Raw genomic sequence first — 23,673 nt, forward strand, 5'->3', positions numbered from 1 at the left:
GCAGTCAAGTGCCCATCTCCACCTTGTCCCAGGGAGGCAGCAGACAGCTCTGGCCTCCTAGGACACAGACACTATCCCCCCCAGCCCCCTTTTCACCAGCAGCGACCTACAAAGACGCAGCTGCTGGGAAGTCTGACGTTTCATTCTCCTCCCAACATCCACCCCAACACCCCCCTCTCCCTTAGCATCAGTGCAGTGACTGAGAGAGAGCAGCCAGCACACAGCCAGAGCCCTCAATCCCAGGCGGCTGCGGCGAGGCAGGACTCTGAACGGAGCAGCATGGTGAAGTCTGGACGCGCACCGCAGGCCAACAAGGTGGCAGTGGAGCGACCAGCCCCGACGGGGCAGGACAGCAACCTCTCTCCAGCTGCACAAGCTCACCTGTAGCCACAACATCGCCACTTTGCAAGAATCCACTACAGAAGTTGGGTGTTCAAGCTTTCAAACTTTATTCAAGCAGACAGCAGGTAACCCAGAAACAGAGTTTACCACACCAGTCAGATGCCAGCATGGAGCAAGGCATCACAACATTGTAGTAGCCATGGTTGTGCTGCCCAGCCAGGAGACAGGCTTTGTCTTTCTCTGCTGGCTATAAAGCGCATGATTAAGTTTGACATCAAGATACATGCAAACACTACAGTGAGGACTCCCAGACAGCAGCTCTTAAATGCCATCCAGAGAAGTATCACTAGGAAACAGTAACACAGACAGGGCTGTACACATGCCTCTGACAGCAGGATGGTTAAGGAAGAGCAAGGAGTCGAAGCAGCCTGGGCACCAGGCTTCCAGAAAGATCAGAGAAAATCCAGCCCTTCAAGCTGGCAAGCACTGAGCTCAGTAACTAGGCTGGGGGCTCATCCTTGCCCATTTCTTTTGGTGGCCCAGGTCTCTGCACCATCTGAACAATGTTCTTTCCCTCAAGGGCTGCTGCCAGGGCTCAGGTCACTTGCTCAAGCTTAGGTTTAAATGCCAGATAAACTCTTTGCTGAGTACACAGCTAGTGACAGCCAGACACAGCCGCGTTTTGGAAACAGGCAGCAGTTTCACAGGTGTCAGAGCACAGCAGTGTTCAGCTTCAGGTGAGGGAACAGAGGGGCACCGTGAGACAGGTGCCACCTATTTCTGCCCCCTCCCCCGAAACACCCAAGAGACAAGACTGGAGTTTCCAGCAAGACCTGGGGAGCAAGCAGCTTCCCATGCGTGCACACCAGCACCAGCCCAGTGCAAAAGCAGACCAGCCTCTTCAGTAGTACAGACACCTCGATCTAAGAGCAGTGACCAGAGCACTCCAGACAGCGAGCCCCGAGGCCTACATTCACTTTTTCTTGCCCAAGTCTTTGTAGCTTATTTGAAGAAAGCTTACTAAATCACAGCGCACACAATCTAACTAGTCTAGTTTCCCACTAAACATTCAAGCACCAGTCCTGTGACTGGAGGCAGGAGGCCACTTCAAGACAGCACAGCTATTTGAAACAGTTCAGCCTACGGAGAAGGCAGAGCCTAGGGAAGTACATAACAGAGTGAAATTTGTATCAGCATCACCACAGGAGAGTGAAAAAAATAGGACTGCAGGAAATTGATCCATGTTAGATACTAACCATCAAGCTTTGCAGATGACATTGCATGATAAGCATAGAACAATTATGGGAAACACTGTCCCCGATAATTACGTACACCCATAGTGCAACATATGGAGGTCACTGCCTCCGATATAACACTGTGGTAGGCAAAAACTACCTTGTTCTTTTCACATTATGGAAGACACTGCCCCCGATAATGTCAGTTAGGTTTCATGATACATAAGGTACTGGAAGTTTGCAGGAAGCTGCCATTTAAAAATTGGGCCAATGCCTAATCTGAGGTACATGAAGCTTGTTTGTGTTGCTGCGGGTGGAGTGAGAGCCCCTCCACCAGCACCGAGGCCAGGAAGGAAGCTCTTGCTCCCCTTGAGAGCACACAGCATCCAGAAAAGAGGGGTGAAGAGGGAGTCCGAAGCCCACAGAGGAGCACGGACACTGCGGGGAAGCCAAATTTCTAGTATTTGAGTTTCCACCTGGGTTTTCAGCATTTCAAGGATCACTTTGGAGCATAACCCAGAGACTTGCTACTAGGTTTACATCTCCCAAGTTTCTTCCAGGGGGGTGTTTTTGCCACAGAAAGCTTAATTGCTAGTTTTCAAAAACAGTTCTTTGGAAGGGCCTGGTTAGATTATTTTAAATGCAAAGTTCCAGTATCATGTTTGATTGTAATAGCAGATGCTGCTTTATTCAAAAACGACAGTATAACTGTCATAATTATGGAAGGCACTGCTTCCGATAATTATCTTCTATAAAAAAACCCCACACCATTTATAGTGAACACTGTCACTGATAAATAAATAAACAAATAAATATCTCTGTGCCAAACAAGAGCCATCCTGCAAAATGGCATCAGTCAAACAGGGTTTGGCCATCAAGAGACTCTATTTCACAAAAGGCCCCAGAGCAGCAAGGTCTGAAGTGACAGTCTAGAGCCATTTCTCAGTGCCACAGGACTTGCTGAGGTGCCAGCTAAGGATATAAGGGAGGGCGGGCATAAGATAATCTTTGGGTCATTTTCCCTGGGTATTCAAGACCTGCCTCAGCAGAAGCAAACCTCCAAGATGTCACTGGGACCCTGCTGTTGAGTAAAGGCAGGCCGGGCACTTCAGAGCTTGCTGATAATCCAGCACTTGCAGGCTATTACTAAGTCATTTTATTTTTGAACTACAGGTTGGTCTCTGCAGCTCCCTGCCAGAGAAGGGATCCTCATTACAAGCATTAAGAGGAATCCATTCCCTGTTTTGTCACTCGGTTTAGGGCGCCAACAACTAAAACCCTAAATAGATGAGGTACCTCGTCACTCAAGGTACCAGTTCAGGAGTCACCTGAGCTGTTAAGTTTTCAAGTACACTGGAGAGCAAGCCCCACAAGCAGCTGTATGTGACCGGTCTGGACTGTGGTCAGATGGGAGCCTGGTCAGAGGAGATTTCATGGTCATCTTAGTAGTTGCTTTAAAACTGCCTCCCGTGAATTTGTCAAGGTGAGATTTAAATTTTATGCTCAACTTTGGTCAAAAAAGATTTGTTGCCAGAAACTCTATGGAAAAATAATACCATGTTAGGGAGTGGGTCTCCCTAATCCTGTACCTTAAACAGGTGTTTGCCATGTCTAGAATTCATTGTCTGTATTCCAGATATCACCCCCCAAGGCATTGGCAGCCCCTTTTATGGTCCAGGTTGCCAGTGCCAGCTGCTCTCTCAGTGTGCTTACGTTCACGCTGCCTGGGTTGTTTCTCAGCAGCTGCAGGTTCTCCAGCAGACTCTGCAGGGTATGGGAGCCTCTGCCGAAGAAGATGTGGCGAAAGGGAGTATCTTTTGGTGAGACGTATGGAGAGAGGAAGTCGTACTCCACCTGGAGCAGAGGTGCAAATTTAGGGTTATACTCTCAGAAAGTTTCTTTCCTGCCCTGTCAGGGTCCCCCAGCCTCTGATCCACACACAGCCCTTTCCCACAGCAGCTCTGCAAGGGCAGACCCTCTCCCAATACCAAGCACAGAAGCAAGTCATGTTGATGCTATGCAAGTGGAATAGATGCTGGCCTGCGGTGCCCATGGCTCCTAAGGAAGAGGCCCATGCCAGCCAGGACTCTCTTCCTTCATGATGAAAGGAACATCAGTTATACATACTCACCTTCATGATCCTGTCATTCAGGGATCTGCGGATGATCTTGTTTTCCCTGTCACTCTTCGCAATGTCTCCGCTCAGTGCTTCTGTAGCTCGATGGAAGTCACCACGGGCGAAAAAAAGCCAGTCCAAAGTCAGCCCCAGTGCCTGTGAGGGAGAAGCTGTTAGCAAACCTGATTTTCTTCTTTTGCTGCTCTCTCGCCAAGAGAAAGTGTTGGGGTTCTTTTTCTGCCAGTTTAACCAAGTAGCAGAGCAAGTTCCCGGCAGGCTCTTCTGAGGTCACTGAGCTCAGTGACGTCTCTCCCCACCCACAGTTTCTTGTAGGCTTTCAGAAGAGGTGCAAATGAGATGCAAAGCTGCACCTGCTGTGAATGATAAGGAGACGAAAAAACCCCATCCACATCTATCTCCTCAAGAGCTCCCCACAGCCAGATTAGCTAAATCTGTCTGCAACAGCTACTATGCCTGCTCTTCTCTATAAGAGAACACCAATTCTGGTCCCATTCGGCTACACTTTCACATCCAAAGGATGATGATGTCCACCCTGCTCTACCCAACAGCAGCAGAGTCTTATTAGCACATGGCTCCATAACAGTCTACAGGGATTCAGTGCACTTGAAACCTTTACCTTCAAATCCTGATAATAGGGTAAAAACTTCTCCTGGCACGCTAGCAGTTCTTCACTGTATCTCTCAAAGTCCAGGCCGAGCTCATGATCGTGGGTCAGCCTGAGAGCTATATGTCCAGCAACTTGCGCAGCAGCACGCATAAGGTCGTACAACTTCTCAGTTCTTTTCAGGTTATCCACAGTGTCCCCAGTAGTGCCCAAGAACGCATATTCCTCATCTTTCTGCAAGAACGAAGGCATTGATGTTAGGCAAGAGTGCTTCTCCAGCACGGATTTTCCACCTCCCACTATGGTTTGCTTGCTACTGCCACCACATCCCTTTTCCTTGTACTGCTAAGTAGTGAGACTCGAGTGGCAAAACTTCAAAGCACAAGGGAAAAGAAAGGAGCTTCTGCATCTCACCCATCAGTTTCCAGCAATCAGCGGGATGCTCTGCTACTTTGTTAGACCCAAAGACACACAGACCTTTTCCTCTGCAGAGTTCACTGCAGAAGCAGAGGAAAGCAAACCCCAGCACCCAGTTTGGTTTGTGCTGGCAGCACCCTCCAACCCTTCTTGGCAGGATAACTCAAGAGTTACTGTGGAACATCTGACACTAACAAAATCCAATCATTCATAAGGTTAGGAAGCTGTTATCAGAAAGGGTCCCAGCTGCATGCCTGCAGTAACAGAGCAGGTGGCTGATGCCATTTTTGCCAGCCCCAAGCTGCAGGAGCAGATCTGAATGGTCTAATTTCACACTTGCTCTGGCCAATAATACTGCTTCTGCAATACACTTTGATTGCTGACCAGCAATCAAAGGTTGTAGTACAGTCTTTCACTGAAGCAACAATAACTTGACATCTTTTTAGTGCTTTTAGCTTCTCAATCATTGACGTCTGAGCCTCCAGAAGAGCAAGTGCCCCCTCTCCCAATAAGTACAGGAGTGTTCTGAGACAGCAGGCCAACCACACCCCAGGAGCAGCTTTCACAATAAGTACTGCCACAGCCATCAGGTACAGAGGCTGTATCTCCTCCCCCATGGAGGCTCCTGCCTGCGCGGACAATGAGCTCGGGACAGCAACTTGTGCTCTGCCATCCTGGAGAGCAGATATCCTTAAAGCACTTCCCACAGAATGAGTACACCAGGCAGGCAGATAACACTTACATTGTAGAAGCCAAAGGAAACCACTGGGATGCCCGAGTAGGCCAGGAAAGGGAATGCTGCATTATCCAGACCAAGGGGAACACTGTGAAAAACCAAATATTGAGCAGTCACCAACTAGTTGGGACATCCCAGGAGAAAAGCTACAGCCATACAGTAAAAGGTCTGAGGCAACTGGACTACGCTGTCTAGACAAGACTGGTTTTGGCAAGGAGTCCCAGGCAAGTGCAGAAGGCTGCTTGTCCATTTCTGGCCACCAGTATTTGTACAAGGCTGCTCTTGCCCTGCAAAAAGGTGTCTGAGCTGCCTACAGACAGCTTGGGGCAGCACTAGGCACAGCTAGTGTTGTTCTGTACACACTTGCCTGATCCCATTGCAGTGGGTAGAGCCTGCCCCAGGCAGCGGTATGACACTCCAGTACAAAGAGCAAAAGTCATTTAAGTTTGTTCCCTCATGGAGATGTCTTTCCAGGATGACAATACTTACATTGTTTTTACCCAGCCAGAGCCAACTCTGTCATAGAGGCTTCCCGAATCTTTCATTGGGTCCTCCACCTGCACAGATATGACAATCAGTGCACCTGTTCTGACCTCTACTTGGGCTTCTAGGTCTGTCCCGGAGCTTGCATTACTGTGCGGATGCTGAAGTTGGGCGTGCTCCCCTGACCTTTCTCCACACAGGCACAATTCATGTGGGACATGCATTCGCCTCCCATTGAACTGTGGCATTTGCCAGTTTTAGATTCTGCATGCACGAAGCGCAATTCCCAGCGCCCAGCTAACTTCAGACAGGGCCCTCCAGAGGATCTCAGCCCTTTCTCCTCAATGGGGCTTTCTCCTCAGAAGGTGCCAGCGGGTGAAAGTGACCCAGCACAACTCCGGTTGCTTTCAGTTCCTTCTTAGAACCATAGTCACGTTGACTTGCCCACCCTTCAACTCACCGTCTTCATTGTTCTCTCCAGTAAGGCGTACAGCAATGGGCTAGCAGAAATCTTCATGTGGTTGACGCCTGCAAAAAACAAAGGGCATTTGACATGCTGGCAGAATTAACCACTACCGTTGAGCTGCTTAGCCCCAAGACCGAAAAACAACTTGTCACCAAAGGATCTCTAGATGCAGGACAATCTACTGGGACCTAGCAGAGCTGCCTCCTGGCTCAGGCTGCAGCACCTTCTGCAGGTATACACCTCTGGCGCAGCCCCGACTCCTGGAGACTATTCTGGTCCCATTCAGTTTCGAGAAACTCAAAAATAGCAGGTTACCTAGGACTGCAGCATCCAAGTTAATGTACGTGAAGACTTTTGCATGCAGCAAGGCAGAATACCCCTGAAAGGAAACAAAGTATTTTAAGATGAGCAGTAGCAGTACAACATCAGGATGTTTAACCCACAGAACAGGAAATTACAGCTGCGTAGTTATCATGCAGAAATCTGTCAAAGAAACAGTACCTACCTCCAGCCATTCAGTAGCACCCACAGCTCCATAATCTCCCGCACTCCAGCTAGCGAAGATGATGCTACGCCTTGGTTTGTAGCCATCTGCAAAGAGAGAGAGACCAAGATGTCTGCGGTTCCCACAAGGAGATGTGGATAAGGACAGAGAGACCGTGTTGATTAACTGCCTGCTCTTCAGACAGAGCTGAAGCATTCTGGCTGCTGCAGACAAACATGCCCACTGGGCTCTGCAACGTTAACACACAGAGAGCTAAACCTGCATCACCTCCCACCCCCATGCTTTTGTACATATTTACCTTTTTTCACCATCTCTGAGATCACACGGGCAAGTTCCAACAACATGGCTGTTCCCACACCAGCCTTGGCTGCTCCTGGGCCCCAGGAGTCTCTCTGGGCTCCAATCACAACATAGCGATCTATACAGAATACATCAAGATATGAGCTGCAAAGCTTCAGGTTGCAAACAGCACTTAAGACAAGAACAGCTTTGAGCTTCTGTACTAGGAAAAAAGAATATGGAGTTTGACCCCTGAATTTGGTACGCTGCTTGCTTTTGTTTAGCCTTTCCCTGGCAGTGCAGTTCAGATTTTAACTTGAGCCATAGGGAAGGGTTTTGGTTCTGCTTAAGAAGTGGTTGTCTGTTTAAGGGCAGCTATCATGTTCTAATGATCCCAGAAGAGGAAGAGTTACCCTCAAGACTTGAGCCACATGGCAGTTGCTATTACCTGGTTCTTCGAACCCCTTGATAGCACCAAAGATGTTCAAAATCTTCCTGTCCATCATAACGTTATTCACAGTCAGTTTCACTTGCACGTTGCTTGTGTTCTTCACCATCACCTTACATCCTATGATCCCACCTTTCCAGTCCTGAAGGCATTCCTCTTCATCCATTTTGCTGAGGGAAGAAGAGAGATCTTTTAAACTCGTTAACCAGCTCTGATCTCATTTAGCTAGCTATCATGTGAAAGAAGCAAACCCACAACTGCAGGTGCAGCCTTGTTCAGGGCCTGCTCAGGAAATAGCTTGCAGTTCTGTCCCACCAATTACACAGGTAGAGGTGGGATGCAGAGGCCAAGAGGAATCCAACATTAGATTAAGATCAGTGTATAAGACATGACAAATAAACACAAGTGACACTCGGCCAGTTCCAGTGGCGAAACACAGCAGAGAGCAGCAGAGAGCTCCCTGAGCTCACAGCAAGTCAAAACCATCCTCACCCCTGCAAGAGGGCCACAGCAGCCTAGCTCGCAAGCCACAAGAAACAGTTACCTGAACAGCCTCTGTACTGCTCTGCTTGAGATAGTCTGAACAGCAATGCGAGGCAGTCCAGAAGATTCCACTGGTGGGAACTGGGTGTGGTTGAAAGAAGGGAAGCCTGGGGTGAAAGGGTCTCCAGTTCCAAGGTGGGCCTGTGAAAAGCAAGAGGAGTCCCCGTATCTCAGAGTCTGAGCCTCAAAATTTCCATCTATACAAGAGGCCTGCACAAGGACTGCTGCAGTTTGCAGTCCACAGTGAGAAGGGTTCAAGAGAACAGCAAACAGGAAAGCCAATCACATACTCACATGTGCAAAGGGGACAAGGTTGTCCGTGTTCTTGTAATCAGAGGGGTCCAGGTACATCAGGGCACCAACTGCTCCCACCTCTTGGGCATTTGCAACCTGAAGCAAAAAGTAGTGTTAACAGCACATTTGTACTGCAAGCAAGGGGAGTTAAAGTAAGTATGTGGAGTAACGGTGTGAGGGGTCGTGCTCCTCAATGCCCAGCTCCACAACAGATTTTAGCAGCTACCCAACAGTGACAGATACGCAAGGAAGCTGAATACTAGCAGCTCAATCCTACTCCAGGCAGTGTCTAACATGCTTTTCAACTGTTAGGGCACTCCACGGTTAGTGTTTCACCCTATGATTCCTTCAGCTCATGCTCGCTCCTCAGGGCGGCTTAGAAGAAAGATATTATTTAATTTTGATTATGCTCCATCTGTTTTCCCAAGACTAGGTTAGCATCAAGATAAGATAAGCAGCCACTGCAGGCTCATCTTCACATGGAAAATGGAGGCAGAGTGGCCCAATCAAGTCAACACCTATCACACCTACAACACAGTTGTCCTCAACATGCCGCTAGTACAAACACTCTTGCACAAGGCTAGACACCAGTTTGAAAAGTAGGAAGAGAACTGGAGAACCAGTGAGCGCTCTTTGTAGAAGCACTTTTCTGCTGTGCCTACATCTGTAATGCACACAGACAGGCAGAGTCTGGCTGGAAAGAGTCCTATGCCCCAGTGTTCTCACAGAAGCACCCAGCTGAGGGACAGCTCTGGGTCAAACCTAGAACAAGCAGGACAGAAGGACTTGGATCCTTCAGGCCACTTGGCTGTTCGGCTCTACTCACTACATAGGAAACATTACAGCAACACACAAGGCAGGTGATTGGGCACGCAGTGCTAGCAAATTCACTTGGTCTGAGTGAACAGTCAACAAGGGCCCAAGCGAGACAACTACAGCCAAGCTTTGAAAGCATCTGGTTGCAGTACCAGGAGGTGTCCTGGAGGTGAGGCTATTCTGCTTCTAGCAGCCCTGCTGCTGCATCTACCAATGCCAGCCAGCTCTGCACCCTGTGGCCCCCAGGCTGCCTTCTCTCTGCCTCCTAGCTCCGTCACTCCAGCTGCTTGGCTGTCCCAGTCAGACTGCCAGAGGCCAAGAGTGCCACTGTGAACGGTAGCCAGCTCTGTTCAGTCTTGCTGTCCAGACCTGCACATGGAGGCTTAGTGCAAACAATCAAGACCAGACCTGCTGGGGCAAGCCGACATACATGAGTTCTAGAGACATGAACTGAGGCACAGAGGCATGTCTTCAACAGAAGGAAGCATAGCTTTCTGCTGCCTAGTTTGGCCAAGCTTTGGGGCACAGACTGCTTACCTTCTCAGCAAGGGTTATTTTTCCAGCTCTGAAAATGATTATTGTTTTCTCCAGTGAAACATGCTGTATCTTCTGAAAATCAGCTTTCCGTCCATAGTTTACATAGACTGGTCTGCCCTGGAACAGAAATGCTGGTTATAAATGCAGCAGTCCTGCACCAGTAAGATACTTGAAACAGCAAACAATGCAAACTCTGATCCCATGCAATGTGCCTGTTGCAGTAACACTTCTGTCAAGGTTCCTGTCTGGATCCCAGCAGAGAAGTTTAAACAGTTACTTGGCATCTTGAAGAATAAAACTATGCGGGACCAGTCCTGCCACCACCCCCATCCCCCACAAGTTCTCTAACTGGGGAAGGATTTATACACTCCCTGTCTTGAAGGGACATATTTTGGACATTGCCACCTGGTAAGCTTGCAAGCACGTTTCCAGGATCTTCCCAGAGTCACTTACAACAACAGAGCCATTCTTGCTGTATGCCACATATGCACCGGGACTCTCCAGTTCCTCCTCTATTTCACCATCCAGAATAGACACTTTGTTGTCAATACTGTTGAATGTAAAGAGAAAGCATTATGTTCTTTCATACATAAACTCCACATTTAACTAGCTCCCATATTTCAGTCTGTGCCCCAAAAATTCTGATCAAGTCAATGCAGAGCCTGAAACAGGCAGACCCATCCCAGTATAGACATGCAAGAACCTCTGGGGCGGTTCAGAGACATGAATAAAGGCTACTTTCTAAGACAAAAAGCAGTAAGAATCTGTGCTTCCAAGTCTTAATCCCCTCCTAAGAGGAGCTAAGCAAACTGATTTCCTCCTGACACAAAGGGGCAAGTAAGATACAACGGTATGAGTTGCCAGACAACACAACCCCCAGTCAATATCCTCTTGAGCTACTATAGGAGCCGCTGCCCAGTCTGCAACACTTGCTTCGGTAACAAGACAGTTGCCCACACTAGCCATTTTAGACACACAGAATCTGCCCTTCAGCAGAGTTTTTACTTGCTTGCTTTCTCTCCGCTTCCTAAGCATGCTTTGAGGAAGCAGCTACCCCAGGAAAAATCTAGAGGGCTGCTACCAGACCATCTGGTTTTAGAAAGCCTGAGAAGATATAGGAGCGACCACTGCTTGGTTAGATTAAAGACTTCTTTGGAGAGGGGTAACTGGTTCACAAAATAAGCACTGCTTTCAGCAGAAATCACGTGTTTGCTCAAGACAACAGACATACATGCTGTAAGGGAAGAGATCTTCATCTCTTCACTAACATACCTGCCTTTGACCTGCAGCTTAATGTAGTGCTCATCGTTCCACACTTGATCCATGAGGAAGCTGTTGAACTGGTTATGAATGTAGCTGGCAGTGGTTTCATCGTCACTCTGGCCAGCTTCAAAGGAGTACTTATTTGCTCTTTGCCTGTAAGTAACAGATGTATGGCTTAGGCTACAGCACCAGGTTCCATTGCAGTGCTCCAGCCTGCAAACCCACGTTGGATGGGCCATTTAAGCCCATGTTTAACCACATGCCATCCCACAACATCTTTAAGGCCCTTAGACTGCAAAGGGGCTCACAGGCTGTGTCTCTCCCATAGCTGTAGATAAGCTTTCTAGAACTGTTACCTCAAGTTACTCTCAAGACGTTGGGCTGACAGCTTTTTTGACAACAGGGTTCTGAGATCAGGCCAGTAGAAGACAGGTGGTCCAGGAACCTCTTCTTCCTCAGTTTCGTCATCATCCATTAAGTATGATGTGGTAGGAGTTGTCTCACACTTGCCAGTTCCATCCATGCAGCTCCCAGCCTTCTGCGTTCGTCCACGAAAACTCAAGTAGCCAACCAGAAACCCTACGATCAGAACAAGCATTTTTTCGTGCTGCAGAAAGACTGAGCCCCACGCCATGTAAGTGCATGTAAAGTAGCTTCAGGGTTAAGATGCATCTCTGTCCTCACACCATCTTTGACAAACTGGCATACCTAAGAACAGACAGGACTATGCAGCCTGACATTTTGCCTGAGCTGGCATGTTTTAAGATGCACTGTAAATCTGATCTTGTGCTTTGCAGAGTGCCTCCAGCGCCACTTGGCAAGAAGAATACTTGCTTTAGGTCAGTTGCAGTGTCAAATCCCTGTGAGAAATGAGCGTCAGAGGCTTCACTGGTACATGCACTCACATGTCTAGAGAATTGTTAAGACTTAATGGCGGGGAAAACAGTACACTTGCCACATGGACCAGTTTGTATGTTAGCTAAGTCACAGTTCCACCATCAAGCTTCACACTTCTTTGTGCCAATTCCGTACCATAAGCCTGAGTGAGACATACTCAGTGACAAGAGTCTGCAGCCTGGATCCAGGCTCTTGAATTATCTCCTGAAACAACACAGATCCATATGCTAACAGCATCATTTGCTCAATGCCAGAGTCCACTTCACACAGCTGCATCCCACCCTTTCTTACCAATCAAAAGGAGGAGGACAACTGTGATGACTAGGTAGCAGAGGTTCTTGCCATTCTTCCACGGAGGAGGCATGCTGGTGTGCAGGTGTTCTGCTCTCCCAATCTCCCCTCCCTCCTCATCATCAGCAGACAGCTTCATCTCCACGTGGCTGTTGTCTCCATCCATCTGCTGGGCAATACTGAAGCGTGTGTACGACGTCGGCTCGCCACCAAGCTGTGTAGAAAGACGATCATGTGGATGGAAGAGTTTGCTACACCAGTCTACAGTCCTTGCAGCCAGCTGCACCTATGCTCCAAACCAAACACAGCTGGTTCACCTGAACACACTCCAGTGCAGCCCAAGCATTTGGCTATCAGTACGTCAGACTAGTTGCTTTGACCTGCCAGACTCAGACCTATTCAGGGTCTCCAGAGTCTACTTAGCACCTGTTTGCCCTGCACAAGTTCAGAGACATGCTGGTCGAGAGTCTAGCTCGGAGCCTGTCACAAATACGGCACAGACAATAGCACTGACATTTCCCACTCACTGCAAAGGGTGATTGAAGCAGAAACTCCTGTTCTTAATCAGGAGGGCACTGCTCTGACCTGAACATGTGCAACTTGCACAGAAGAGAACTTTGATCAGGGCAGAAGAAAGGGTAGGCAGCCTCTCCATGGTTGTGGCTTTGAGCCACATCCACTCTGATATAAATACTCTCACTCAGCATCTAGATAATTTTGTATTAAACTGTCCAAGGCTACTCTTAAATTACATTACTGAGGAGTATTATAAAGCAGCTAGGCTGGAGGGAGATGCCTCGTGAAAATCCTGCCACTTCAGCTAACATGAAAGTTGGGGATATACCCTCCACATACAACAGCAACTGGAACCACACAACAGATCGTTTTCAGTACCCAAGCAGAGCAGCTTCCAGTCCAAAGCCCACTTTTCTAAAGAGCTGCAACACACAGTCCAAGCACCCACAGAACAGCAACCTATGTACAAGGCAATCGCTCAGATTAAAAGATAGATAAACTCAATTCCAGGCATAGCCAGGCACTACGCAGAACGACTCAGCTTCCATTATTGCTGCTGAACTTGCCTGCAGCCACAGTCGTGCAGGGGCAGGCAGGAGACTGGCTAAAATCCCAAAATAGTTCTGGGAGCAATAGTTCTGCAGCCCCTCACTACTGTACAGAAGAATCTGGTAGCAAGTACCCAAGTCCTGTACATTCTCAGCAGCTCAGCCACAGTTCTCTGCTTACTGTCAAACTACGTGTCTGTGGCTGGAGGTGAATAGACCAGATGTCTTGATGGGTCATATGATAAACCAACGTCATTTCAGACCTGCAGTCCTATCCCAGCCCACACAACACGCAATGAAGTAGCTGGCTGCTCATTTCTGAAAGAGCAATGCAGCTTAGCTGCTTGATACCTTGGCTTCCCTCACACTTTGCAGAGTATATGCCTCAACTCCACATATCCTCCATGCTTGTTTAGAGACCAAACCCATCTCATTTGCAGTCCTAGCCTAAGGTCATTTCACAGTTCAGGCTCTCTGGGACCAGCAGGCTTAGTGGAGCAAGCTGAGAGCTACTTCCTCTAGCAAATTTGTTTCAAAGCATACCTGCATTCAAAGGCTGGACTTCTGGTTGAATTGTCCCCACCAAAATAACATAACAGAACACACGCTGATTGCCCGGATAGGCATTTAACCAGCTTCCTCAGCAGCACTTCCTCCTGGAGCATTGTTCAAGGCTCGAACCGGCCCCAGTGCCCCCCCTCAACTTCTTACCAGATTCTTGAGAAACTCGTAGCAGTTAAAGATAAAGATAACCTCACCAGCGCTGAACCCCTTACGCCACTGCCTTATCATGGCCCGCTAGCTACAGTGACAACTGCCTCACAACCCATAGAGCTGCACCTAACACTGCTTTGGATTCGTTGTCTTCTCTCTTACTGAAATGGACGTTGTTGAATTTCACTCCTGCAGTTATCATCACCCACCAAGAGACAAATGGCACAGGGAGATTACCAAGTTTGAGATTGCAGCTCTAGCATGGTCCATCGTCTTCTGGAGGAGCACCCACCAACCTGACCAAAGGCCTAGAAGTTCAGAACAAAACAAGTAAAGTCAGACTGGTCCCCTGCCACTACATAAGACATCCAAGGTCAGTCACTGCCACTAGTGGAACACTTGCCCATGGATTTTAGACATATGCTTCTACATGAGTGAACCTCCATCAACCTTGAATGCAACCTAGTTCACATACTTCCACTGCAAATATGTTTGATAAAACAGAAGTTTAATACTTATGAGCAAACTGCCTCTTTCTATTGAGCTCCAGGGATCACCGATGAGGAGTAGCAGGATATGTGTGTGTGTGCCCACACAGGTGAGGAGTACAGTCTCAAACAGCTAATTTTGGGGTTCTTATTAACGGTAGAACCACTTCCATGCAGGGAGGGCTGGCACGGACACCACAAATCTAAGGTTGTTGTCTCAATGACAGCATGGAGACAAGAGTCTGACTGGTAGCTGCTGTAAGGCAAACCAGCACAGATTCCTACTCTGTCAAAACACTTCCAATTGCAAGGTCCCTTCTCAATGGCTATTTTCTTTACCATTTTATGAAGGCAACTTCAGCACTGGACAGTCACCCAGGAGAGCCAGGAGCTACTTCAAAAGCATTTCGTCAACTTCTATAGTTTTGGTTTCTCTAGACAGCAAGTTACTCTGAAACAAGATCTAACTGATACACTTCAGCATTTCTCCCTGTAAAGATGTTTAAAAAAAAACCCTTTGAAGTTAAAGTGATGAGATGGCACGGGCTGGGACCCGAATTTAGGTTAGGGACACACAGCCTGAGTATGCCCTCAGGTTGCTGCTCGATAATGGCTTTGAACCAGTCTTCAGGCACATGTGGATTAGCTTCACACCTGGGAGCTCGGCAACATAAGTAGGTTTTATTTGATGATCAAAGGTTAATAACAGCCATCCGCTCATTCTGCCTCGTTTTTTTAGGGCAAGAGTTCATGGAGATAAATCCCAGGCAGCTTTGAGAAGCTTTTTCTGAGTGACAACCCGAGGCCCAGGCTCCCACAACAGGGCATGCACGGGGGTGTCCTGTGAGCCAGGCCAGTGATTTGGGGGAGAAGCCAGGAAAACGCAGAGCGGGCACCGCACCTGCCAGCGACGCTCCAGGGGTGCTCCCCAGATGCCCCAAGCCTTCCAACAAGCCACCCCTCCACCTTCCTTCAGCAGCCTTGGGCCCTGAACCAGAGAGGTGGTTGAGTCACCTTCCCTGGAGGGGTTTAAGGGACGGGTGGATGAGGTGCTGAGGGACATGGGTTAGTGATTGATGGAAATGGTTGGACTCAATGATCCAGTGGGGCCTTTCCAACCTGGTGATTCTGTAATCGAGCCACCCCGAACCCCTATTTCTCCCATCACAGCTCCCCCTCCTCCTTCTTCCAGCACGCCCCCCCCCACCCCTTACCCCTCTTTCTCCCCTCAAACACCCTTCCCTGAGATAAAGCCAGAAAAAAAAAAAAGAAGACGAGCAGCACGGAGCTTATCGGGCTGCAGGCGGGCCCTGCCCGGCCCCGGGCGATAAAGCCGCCCCGTGGGGCTCTTCTCCCAGGTGACAGGATGAGAGGGAATGGCCTCAAGCTCCACCAGGGGAGGGCCAGGCTGGACATTAGGAAAAAATTTTTCACAGAAAGGGTCATTGGTCCCTGGCAGAGGCTGCCCAGGGAGGGGGTTGAGTCACCTTCCCTGGAGGGGTTTAAGGGACGGGTGGATGAGATGCTGAGGGACATGGGTTAGTGATTGATGGGAATGGTTGGACTCGATGATCCGGTGGGTCTCTTCCAACCTGGTGATTCTCTGATTCTCTGATTCCCGCATGGGGATCTGGCGCTTTCAAGGTCAGGCGGCCATGGCCGCCTCCTCCATCGCCACGTGCGCATCCCACGGCGGCACCGGCGCCGGTACCACCGGTGCCGCCAGCCCTGGCGGCACCGGTGGTACCGGCGCCGGTGCCGCCGCAGGCGCCGCCGCCCCCCCGCCTCGCCCCGCCCCCTCCCCGCTCACCTCCGCCGTCCGCGCCGGCCCTCGAGTGCGGCAGCGCGCCCCGCAACCCCGCGCTACCTCCCGCCGCGCGCCACCGCCCCTCGGGCCCCGCAGCCAATCAGAGCTCCCCCCGCCCCCCCCCCCCCGCCAACAGCCAATCGGAGCGCTCCTCACCCCCCCCCTTCCTCTTCCCTCAGCCAATCAGAGCGGCCCCTCCGGAGCCGGGGGGCGGTTCTGGCGTTGTAACCTGCGGTCGGTTAGGGCGGGCGGGCCGCGCTCCGGCTTGAGCGCCCCCGGGGCAGGAAAGGTGTTTTCTTCCCTAGGAGGTGCAGAGGAGACGCAGGACTCGCTCTGGCTTGGGAAGCGCTCAGCGTCTTCAGGTCTCAGCCCTCAGCTGAGCGCTGCCTTTTTGGATCTGACCGAGCAGAGGCGCCCAGGGCACCTTTTCTTCTCGCTGTGCTGCCTGAGATTGTTGTTTCCTTTCATAGAATCATAGAATCACCAGGTTGGAAAGGACCCACCGGATTATCGAGTCCAACCATTCCCATCAAACACTAAACCATGTCCCTCAGCACCTCGTCCACCCGTCCCTTAAACCCCTCCAGGGAAGGGGACTCAACCCCCTCCCTGGGCAGCCTCTGCCAGGGACCAATGACCCTTTCTGTGAAGAATTTTTTCCTAACGTCCAGCCTGAACCTCCCCTGGTGGAGCTTGAGGCCATTCCCTCTTGTCCTGTCCCCTGTCACTTGGGAGAAGAGCCCAGCTCCCTCCTCTCCACAACCTCCTTTCAGGGAGTTGGAGAGAGCAATGAGGTCTCCCCTCAGCCTCCTCTTCTCCAGGCTAAACACCCCCAGCTCTCTCAGCCGTTCCTCATAAGGCCTGTTCTCCAGTCCCTTCCCCAGCTTCGTTGCTCTTCTCTGGACTCGTTCCAGAGCCTCAACATCCTTCTTGTGGTGAGGGGCCCAGAACTGAACACAGGATTCGAGGAGCGGTCTCACCAGTGCCGAGTCCAGAGGGAGAATAACCTCCCTGGACCTGCTGGTTGTGCTGTTTCTATACAAGCCAAGATGCCATTGGCCTTCTTGGCCACCTGGGCACGATGAGAAGCGTGGCTGGCCTTCAGGACAGCCAGTCATGGTAGAACAGTTTCTGTGGGCACTGCGACTGAGCTGGCGAAACATCCATTTGGTGCAAACCATGGGATCGCTCCAGTTCTGAATTATCTTGTCCTTGCCTCAGCCCTCTCCCTGCGACAGGCAGTGACCCCACGCCACGGTGGGAGCTTGCTGGTGTGCAGAGCTCAGTCTCTAAAAGTCAGCAAGTGCAGAGCAGTGAGGTTCCCCGTTTGCTTCTAGGGAACTTGAAGGGGAAGTAGAACATATCGGTCATTTGACGAAACCAAATTCTAGCATGCATCTTCTTTCAGTACATTCTATCAAGTGGAGCAATGGGTAAGGAGACAGCTCAGTGGGCTTGGGTTGGGAGTGTTAAATAATATACTGGGGGGTATTTAGGGAAAGCCATTCATGACCTTGGCAAGTCTGTCTCCAGTTGTCAGTGTGAAGCTGGCTTGAAGGTCATGACTTGGCCAGGCACCAGCTGGAACTGTGAAGGGTACTTCCCCTGCCAGCAGCTCTCTCTGCCGTGGCTTCCCCACGACTACCAGGGCTGTAATATTTGCTCTGCTTCCTTTCAACTGAGGCTTATCTCATAAAGACCCCAGCTGCACGAACTGTGTGGAACATCTCACCTTCCTCAAGTACGGTCTGACGTTTGCTGTCTCCAGAATTGACCACAGTCATGAGTGGGACCTGGCTGTGACTGCAGGCTCCCTCTGCCCTGTTTGTCTGGACTCCAGCATGAGCGGAGGTCACCACTTCCATCCTCGGTCCTTCAGCTCAGGCTACCCCTTAAAGGTGCGCAGGAATTAGGGAATGATTCAAAGTTTGCATGTGTGCATGTTCTGCAATGCTGTGTTCATTTGTTCCTTGCTCATTAAAGAAATGTCAGTAGTCTTGGATTATTCCCTCAAATCCTCTTCCGGGAAAGGACAGGAGCCAAAAGTTTGTAGTTTTGCAGAACACATGATTGCAAAGAGGATTATGTTTTGTGGAAAGCAATACATTCCTGTGCTAATAAAGGGGGGATTTAATACATCTGAAACTCAATGCGCCTGTCTGGAGACAAGCCTCCCATAAAGCAGCTCCCAGGCAAGACGTGCTGGTTGACCCACCAGCTCTGTTTGCTGGAGAGGGTCTGAGGCAGGCTCTCCAGCTCCATCCATCACCTGATGTGGTGATGCCGCTCATGGGGGAGACGCTGCTGACCCTTGGCATGTGGCTGCCCTGTGGGACGCGCTGCCAGGTGCCTCAATGGGAGCTGAAGGTGAGCCGTGGGCTCTGTTTGCTGTGCCTGCATTCCAGTTAGCAGGGGAGGTGCTGTGTGCCCTGCTGTGCCAGCCCCGACCTGCCCTGACAGATACTTGCTGCAGGTGTTTTCTGTTCCCTCTCGCATGTTCTCCTGTTGACCATGTGCAGAGCAGTTCCTCATTTTTACACCTGCCAGGAAAAAAAAAAAAAGAGAAGAAAGCTGACATTCTGGAAACTTGGATATTTTTGCACTGTAGGGAGCGTTGGCAGTGAATACCTTAAAGTAGGATTGTGCAACGTGGTACCGGAGAGCAGCTGAGCGCCCTTTGTCTTGCGTTGGCTAAGGCAGGGAGTGGATATTGGCTGGCTACTGGCCATCAGCGGTTGGTGCCACCTCCCTCGGGCCTGGCAATATGTTTGTAGAATGGCACCTGTACTGCAGGGGGTACTGAGCCCGGGTGCTCAGGCTAGAATTCTTTTGGCCAAAAATTTTTGCAAGGAGCAGAGATAGCCAAAGCTGGGAAATGGCCAACGACGAGGATGGGGATGTTGGATTGATGGGTGACTGCTGACTTCTCATCCTTCATCCCAGCAAGATGCATGGCCTCTGTGTGCATGATTTTAGCATGGTTTAGGCCTATAAAAATCCAGAGCCGTCACCATCCACCTGGAGATCTCTGTCTGATTCATAAAGAACTTGAACTCTGAATTTAAACTCTGAAGCTGGCTGCATCAGACTGTTGTTTGAGTCTAGCCATTCCGTGCCATAGGCATCTGCAGCTTGCACCAAACTCCTGCTTGCTTCTGCCTACTCGACTCCCTGGCTGCCCCAGCTCCTGCCCGCAGTTCAGTACAGGAGCCTCTGCTTGTCCTGCCACCTCTCTTTGGCCTAACTTCCATCAGGGAGTTCCTCCTCATTGGTGCTTGGCCCTGGTTTATCCCCATTTCCTCTAACTGCTGAGGGGCTTGTGAGTCCCTGGACTCCGTCTCAAATGACTCCGCATTCCTTTGTGCAATGCCTCATGATGTGACAGTGGCCCTCCTGCAGGATTACATGCGACCAAAATATGGGAAGAAAAGTACAGTTTCACTTCAGTTTTGCATCGTGTGACCCGATGTTCTACCCACATTTTGGGAAGGCAGTTAAAAAACAGAGGGAAAACAAGAACCACAGAGATAAACAGACTGGGAAGAATGACCTGTGCTTTGTGAGCTGCTTATCAAAAAACATTGGGAGGTGGTGACTTGGCAAGAAATACTGGGGCTAACTTGGCTCTTCAATCCGGGATGGATGTAAAAGCTCAGAACCAAGTGCTGGAGTGTAGTGGGGTGGGAGGTAGTCAAAGGGCTGCTATGGACTGCGCAGTCTGTGAAACAGCGGTTGTGAGGCACCCCTTGGTGCAGGGCCAGGTGACAACAGGCACCTGGGGGCAAAAGAGAGACTTTGATCCTCTGCTGTCTGTCTTAGCCGCTTGCTCTGCATCACAGCCACTTGGAGAAGTGGCAGTGCCAGCTCCTGCCTTCCTGGGAGCGGATTTGAGTGATACATTGGCGTGATCCCTGCTCAACTTGTGGGCTGCATTGGGGGTCCGATCAGGTTTTTGAAACCTTGGAATCCTGCTGCAACCCTGTTCCATGTCAGAACTGCCAAGTGTGGCTCCCGGGAGAGCCTGCCCTCTCTGCTCCTGTCTCTCCCATCCAGAAGTGTGATATCCAAGAGTTCCACACCACCATGAGTATACCTGACCTCTAGAAGACCTTGTGGTTTTGGACTTTGCTGCTCACTCCCAGCAATCCAGGCATACATGGCCATGCTTGGAAGATCTGGTTGTTTGACCATAGTCTTAGCACAAGCTGCAGTGCAGCCTGAGGAAGGAGGGAGAGCCCTGCAGGCACTGGCATCTGGGAAAAGATCTGCTGCCTCTTGTCCTGTAGCAAAAGGGCTGCGGATGAGGCCAGGAGTGCGCCACATGCAGCCAGTAAAAGGCACTTGGGAGAGTGGAAATGCAACACGTAATGCTGAGAGCTTGCTGCAGCCTCGTCTTCCCTTCAAAATAACACCTGTCTTTGCTTCCTTCCTGAGGAAGCACCTGGTGCTCCTGCCTGCCAGCTGAAGAGGAGCTAGAAAGCACTGAAAACCTAGGGGAGAGGCATGGGGCTGAGAATGGTATGGTTCCTATGAATTTGCAGACCTGGGATACCCCTCTCCTTAGAGACCTCCAGGATTTTTTTTCACCTTCCCTCCAGTGAGGAGGCTCCTGTCGACAGACAAAGTGCCCAAGCAGCTGGAGCTGTTGTTGACCTGGAGCCTTCAGTGGTGCAGGGTCAGCCTGGCTATCTCGGCAGCTGCACTGCAGGACTATGCCGCTTGTCATTGCTCTGATATCAACTCTGCCCGGTGAGCTTGGCCGCTTTTATCTGGCGGTCAGGGCGGCTGTCGCTGCGGCAGGGGGGCTGCAGGGCTGGAGGCCTCGGACGAGTGTACAAACAAACTCAGGATGTGAACACAATAGTCAAGGACTGGCCTTTGAAAAGAGGGGGACGCAGCGCAGTCACCCTGGGGCACATCAAAGGTCTGTCTTGAAAGCCCCAAAATGTGTGTATTTAATGTCTACCCATGGCCCTGGCCCTGGCATTGCGTCCGCACAAGGGGCAGAGAGTTTGAGCGATAAGAAGTGGAAATAGAAAAGATGGCAGTGGAAAGAGGACCAACCCTGGAGCTGGGACATGGCCCTGAGGGTCTCTACTTCGAGATAATGGATTTCTCATGAGTTCCTCGGTCCTGCTTTGTCCTGACCGTCACTCATCTGTACCTGGAGTGCAGCACACAGCTCCTCTCTTTCCTCCTTCAGTGCACCAGGCAAGCATTTCAGGTAATATTTGCAAAGTGCTTTGTGTACAATTTCACAAGCAATTTTCTTGAATCAGCAGTTACCACAGGTGGTGACTATTGGGTTTTTTTTGAATCCTGGAAAGCCAGGGATGCCATTCTTTGTGGTATTTTGATTAAGAAGCCCGTATAACCAGTAGGAAAATGACTGTTAACCAACAGCCTTGGAAAACTGAGCTCTGTGTGATGTTTGGATGGAAGCATGGAAAGACAAGAAAATATGATGAGATGGGTCTACTATGTACGCTGGACAGGCACCTGTGCAATGGGGTCCTGCATTACCTGCTGCACCACTCCATCAGGATCAGTCCTGCAAGTGTCCCTCTCTCCCCACTCCTGTGTTCCCAAAAGGGTCTGGAAGCCCCGGAAAGTTTTGCCTCTGATTTGCTCTGCAATGCAGGAACATGCTGCCTCTTTTGGATAAAGGACAGCCTGAGCCTGCTCGGCAGGAGCCACCCTCTGTGATAAGGGCATATGTTGACTCAGGAGATTAGACCTGTCCACTGCTTTGTGTTTTTATAAAATTCATTTGTTGACAAAAGAGCAGCCCAAAGGACGAATTAAAAAAACGCACTTGGATAAAGAAGTAGCCAGTACCCTGTGCAGCATTGTGGGCTCTGCAAGAAAAAGTGTCCCTCAAAGGGGTGGATGAGTCTCTTCTTCAGAAATGGTTTGGCTGCAGGTGCCTAAGAGACCAGGCTGAGCCAGTGCCTCTGGATTTTTAACTGCAGGGCTCTGCTGGCCTCGGTGGCTTTTCTGCTTTTGAAGCCATTGTTAGGGTAATTAAACACACCCAGGCAGGAGCTGGAGCTTTTTGCAGTCCGAGAGTTGGCTTTGTCTTGTCCACCTAATAGAAATGCCCTGTTTTAGGGCAGACTAATCTCTCACAGCAACATCTGAAAGCAAAGAGAGGGCTTTAATTGGAATGGGATTAGTGCAGCCTGGCTGAGCAAGGAAGAGTGGGAGCTTTCTCCCTACCGGATAATTGCCCCTTATCTGCACTGACAGTGGCTGCTACACCTGCCCGTGACTGCCTGGTGCCAGCTTTGTGCCATGGGGGGGCAGGCAATGCTATGCGCCTTGTAGGTTTGTTTGCAGAGTAGAGGGTGAGAGAGTAGTGGTGCTCGCACCAGGGGAGCTCAGTTTGGCTCCAGCAGCCTGAGGGCTTGGGATGCTTTCAATGCACTGAAGCACCTGGCATGGCCCTGGGGAGCTCGTGCACTTTTCTTGGGAGCCTGCGGGATCCCAGGAGTTGAGCTGGAACCTGTGGGCTGCAGTTTGCAGCCAGCCACTGACCCCGGGCACAGGCAGGCAGCAGACAGAGGATTTAAACATGAGCCTGCAGTAACATTTTCTGTGGGGCATTTAGAGCAGCTCAGTGTCTCAAGGGCAAATCTCCTGCGAAGTGAGTACCTGGTGAAGGGCTATCACTCTCCCGGCTCTTGGAAACAAGAGATAAGCAGCCCATGCTTCTGCCGAATTGCTGACCTTCCCATCCCTGCTGATCTGCCCTGTGACAGCTTCGTGCCCCAGGCAGGCTCCGTTCCCCCATGTCCCCTTCTCAGGATGCCAAAGGAAAACGTCCATGGTGGGCTAAGCGAACGTGCAACCTTGCCTGTCCCCCCAGCCCTGTTTTGGCAGGTGTCCTTTGGGATGCACACACAGCAGGGCTGGGACCCTGCTTGGTGGGAAAACCTGACTTTATCCTAGGGGAAAAATACTAAGTCAGTTTTTAGTTTTGTCTTGATGTGGCCTGAAAGTCCGCAGTTTGCTGCAGCTGAAACAACTCTCTGATCAAGCCAATGGAAACAACCTCTCCTGCTCCCTTTCCCACTTCCCCAGTGAAGAGTGTGTTGGTATATCTTTTTACCTCCTGACTTTTAGTCATCCTTCAGCCCTGCTTGGCTCAGGCTTTCCACAAGGACTGCCCTGGGGGCTGCTGAGCCTGCTGTGCCCGTGCAGGCACCCGCCTTGGCTCCCTCCTCAGCTGGTGCAGTTGTGGGTGTTGTCGGGATTACCCCTCTCTGGAGAAAGTACCTTTCTTTGCCTGTGCACATCCTGGTGGC

General features: G+C 50.4%; 2 protein-coding genes across 3 annotated transcripts in view; one reads left to right on the top strand and one right to left on the bottom strand.

Annotated features, from left to right (window-relative positions):
* The window catches only part of LPP (LIM domain containing preferred translocation partner in lipoma), a 741,798-nt gene that overhangs the window by 12,875 nt on the left and 705,250 nt on the right, over positions 1–23,673 (top strand). The window lies entirely within an intron of this gene.
* TFRC (transferrin receptor) lies at positions 431–16,397 on the bottom strand. 2 transcript variants are annotated; one of them, XM_069864450.1, is made up of 19 exons: positions 16,370–16,397; positions 14,309–14,379; positions 12,294–12,507; positions 11,462–11,684; positions 11,115–11,258; positions 10,296–10,392; positions 9,843–9,959; positions 8,490–8,585; positions 8,197–8,336; positions 7,653–7,822; positions 7,224–7,343; positions 6,926–7,011; positions 6,736–6,799; positions 6,415–6,482; positions 5,961–6,028; positions 5,478–5,559; positions 4,331–4,552; positions 3,709–3,849; positions 431–3,431 (listed from the first exon to the last, which is right to left on the bottom strand). In XM_069864450.1, exons 2-19 carry the CDS (start codon positions 14,339–14,341, stop codon positions 3,189–3,191), a joined length of 2,328 nt encoding a protein of 775 aa, XP_069720551.1. In that variant the 5' UTR covers positions 14,342–14,379; positions 16,370–16,397; the 3' UTR covers positions 431–3,188. The 2 variants fall into 2 exon arrangements, with proteins under 2 accessions (XP_069720551.1, XP_069720552.1); XM_069864451.1 differs by lacking the exon at positions 16,370–16,397 and having other exon boundaries at positions 14,234–14,355.

The sequence above is a fragment of the Phaenicophaeus curvirostris genome, chromosome 10 (assembly GCF_032191515.1).
Source record: "Phaenicophaeus curvirostris isolate KB17595 chromosome 10, BPBGC_Pcur_1.0, whole genome shotgun sequence".
NCBI classification, from domain to species: Eukaryota; Metazoa; Chordata; class Aves; order Cuculiformes; family Cuculidae; genus Phaenicophaeus; species Phaenicophaeus curvirostris.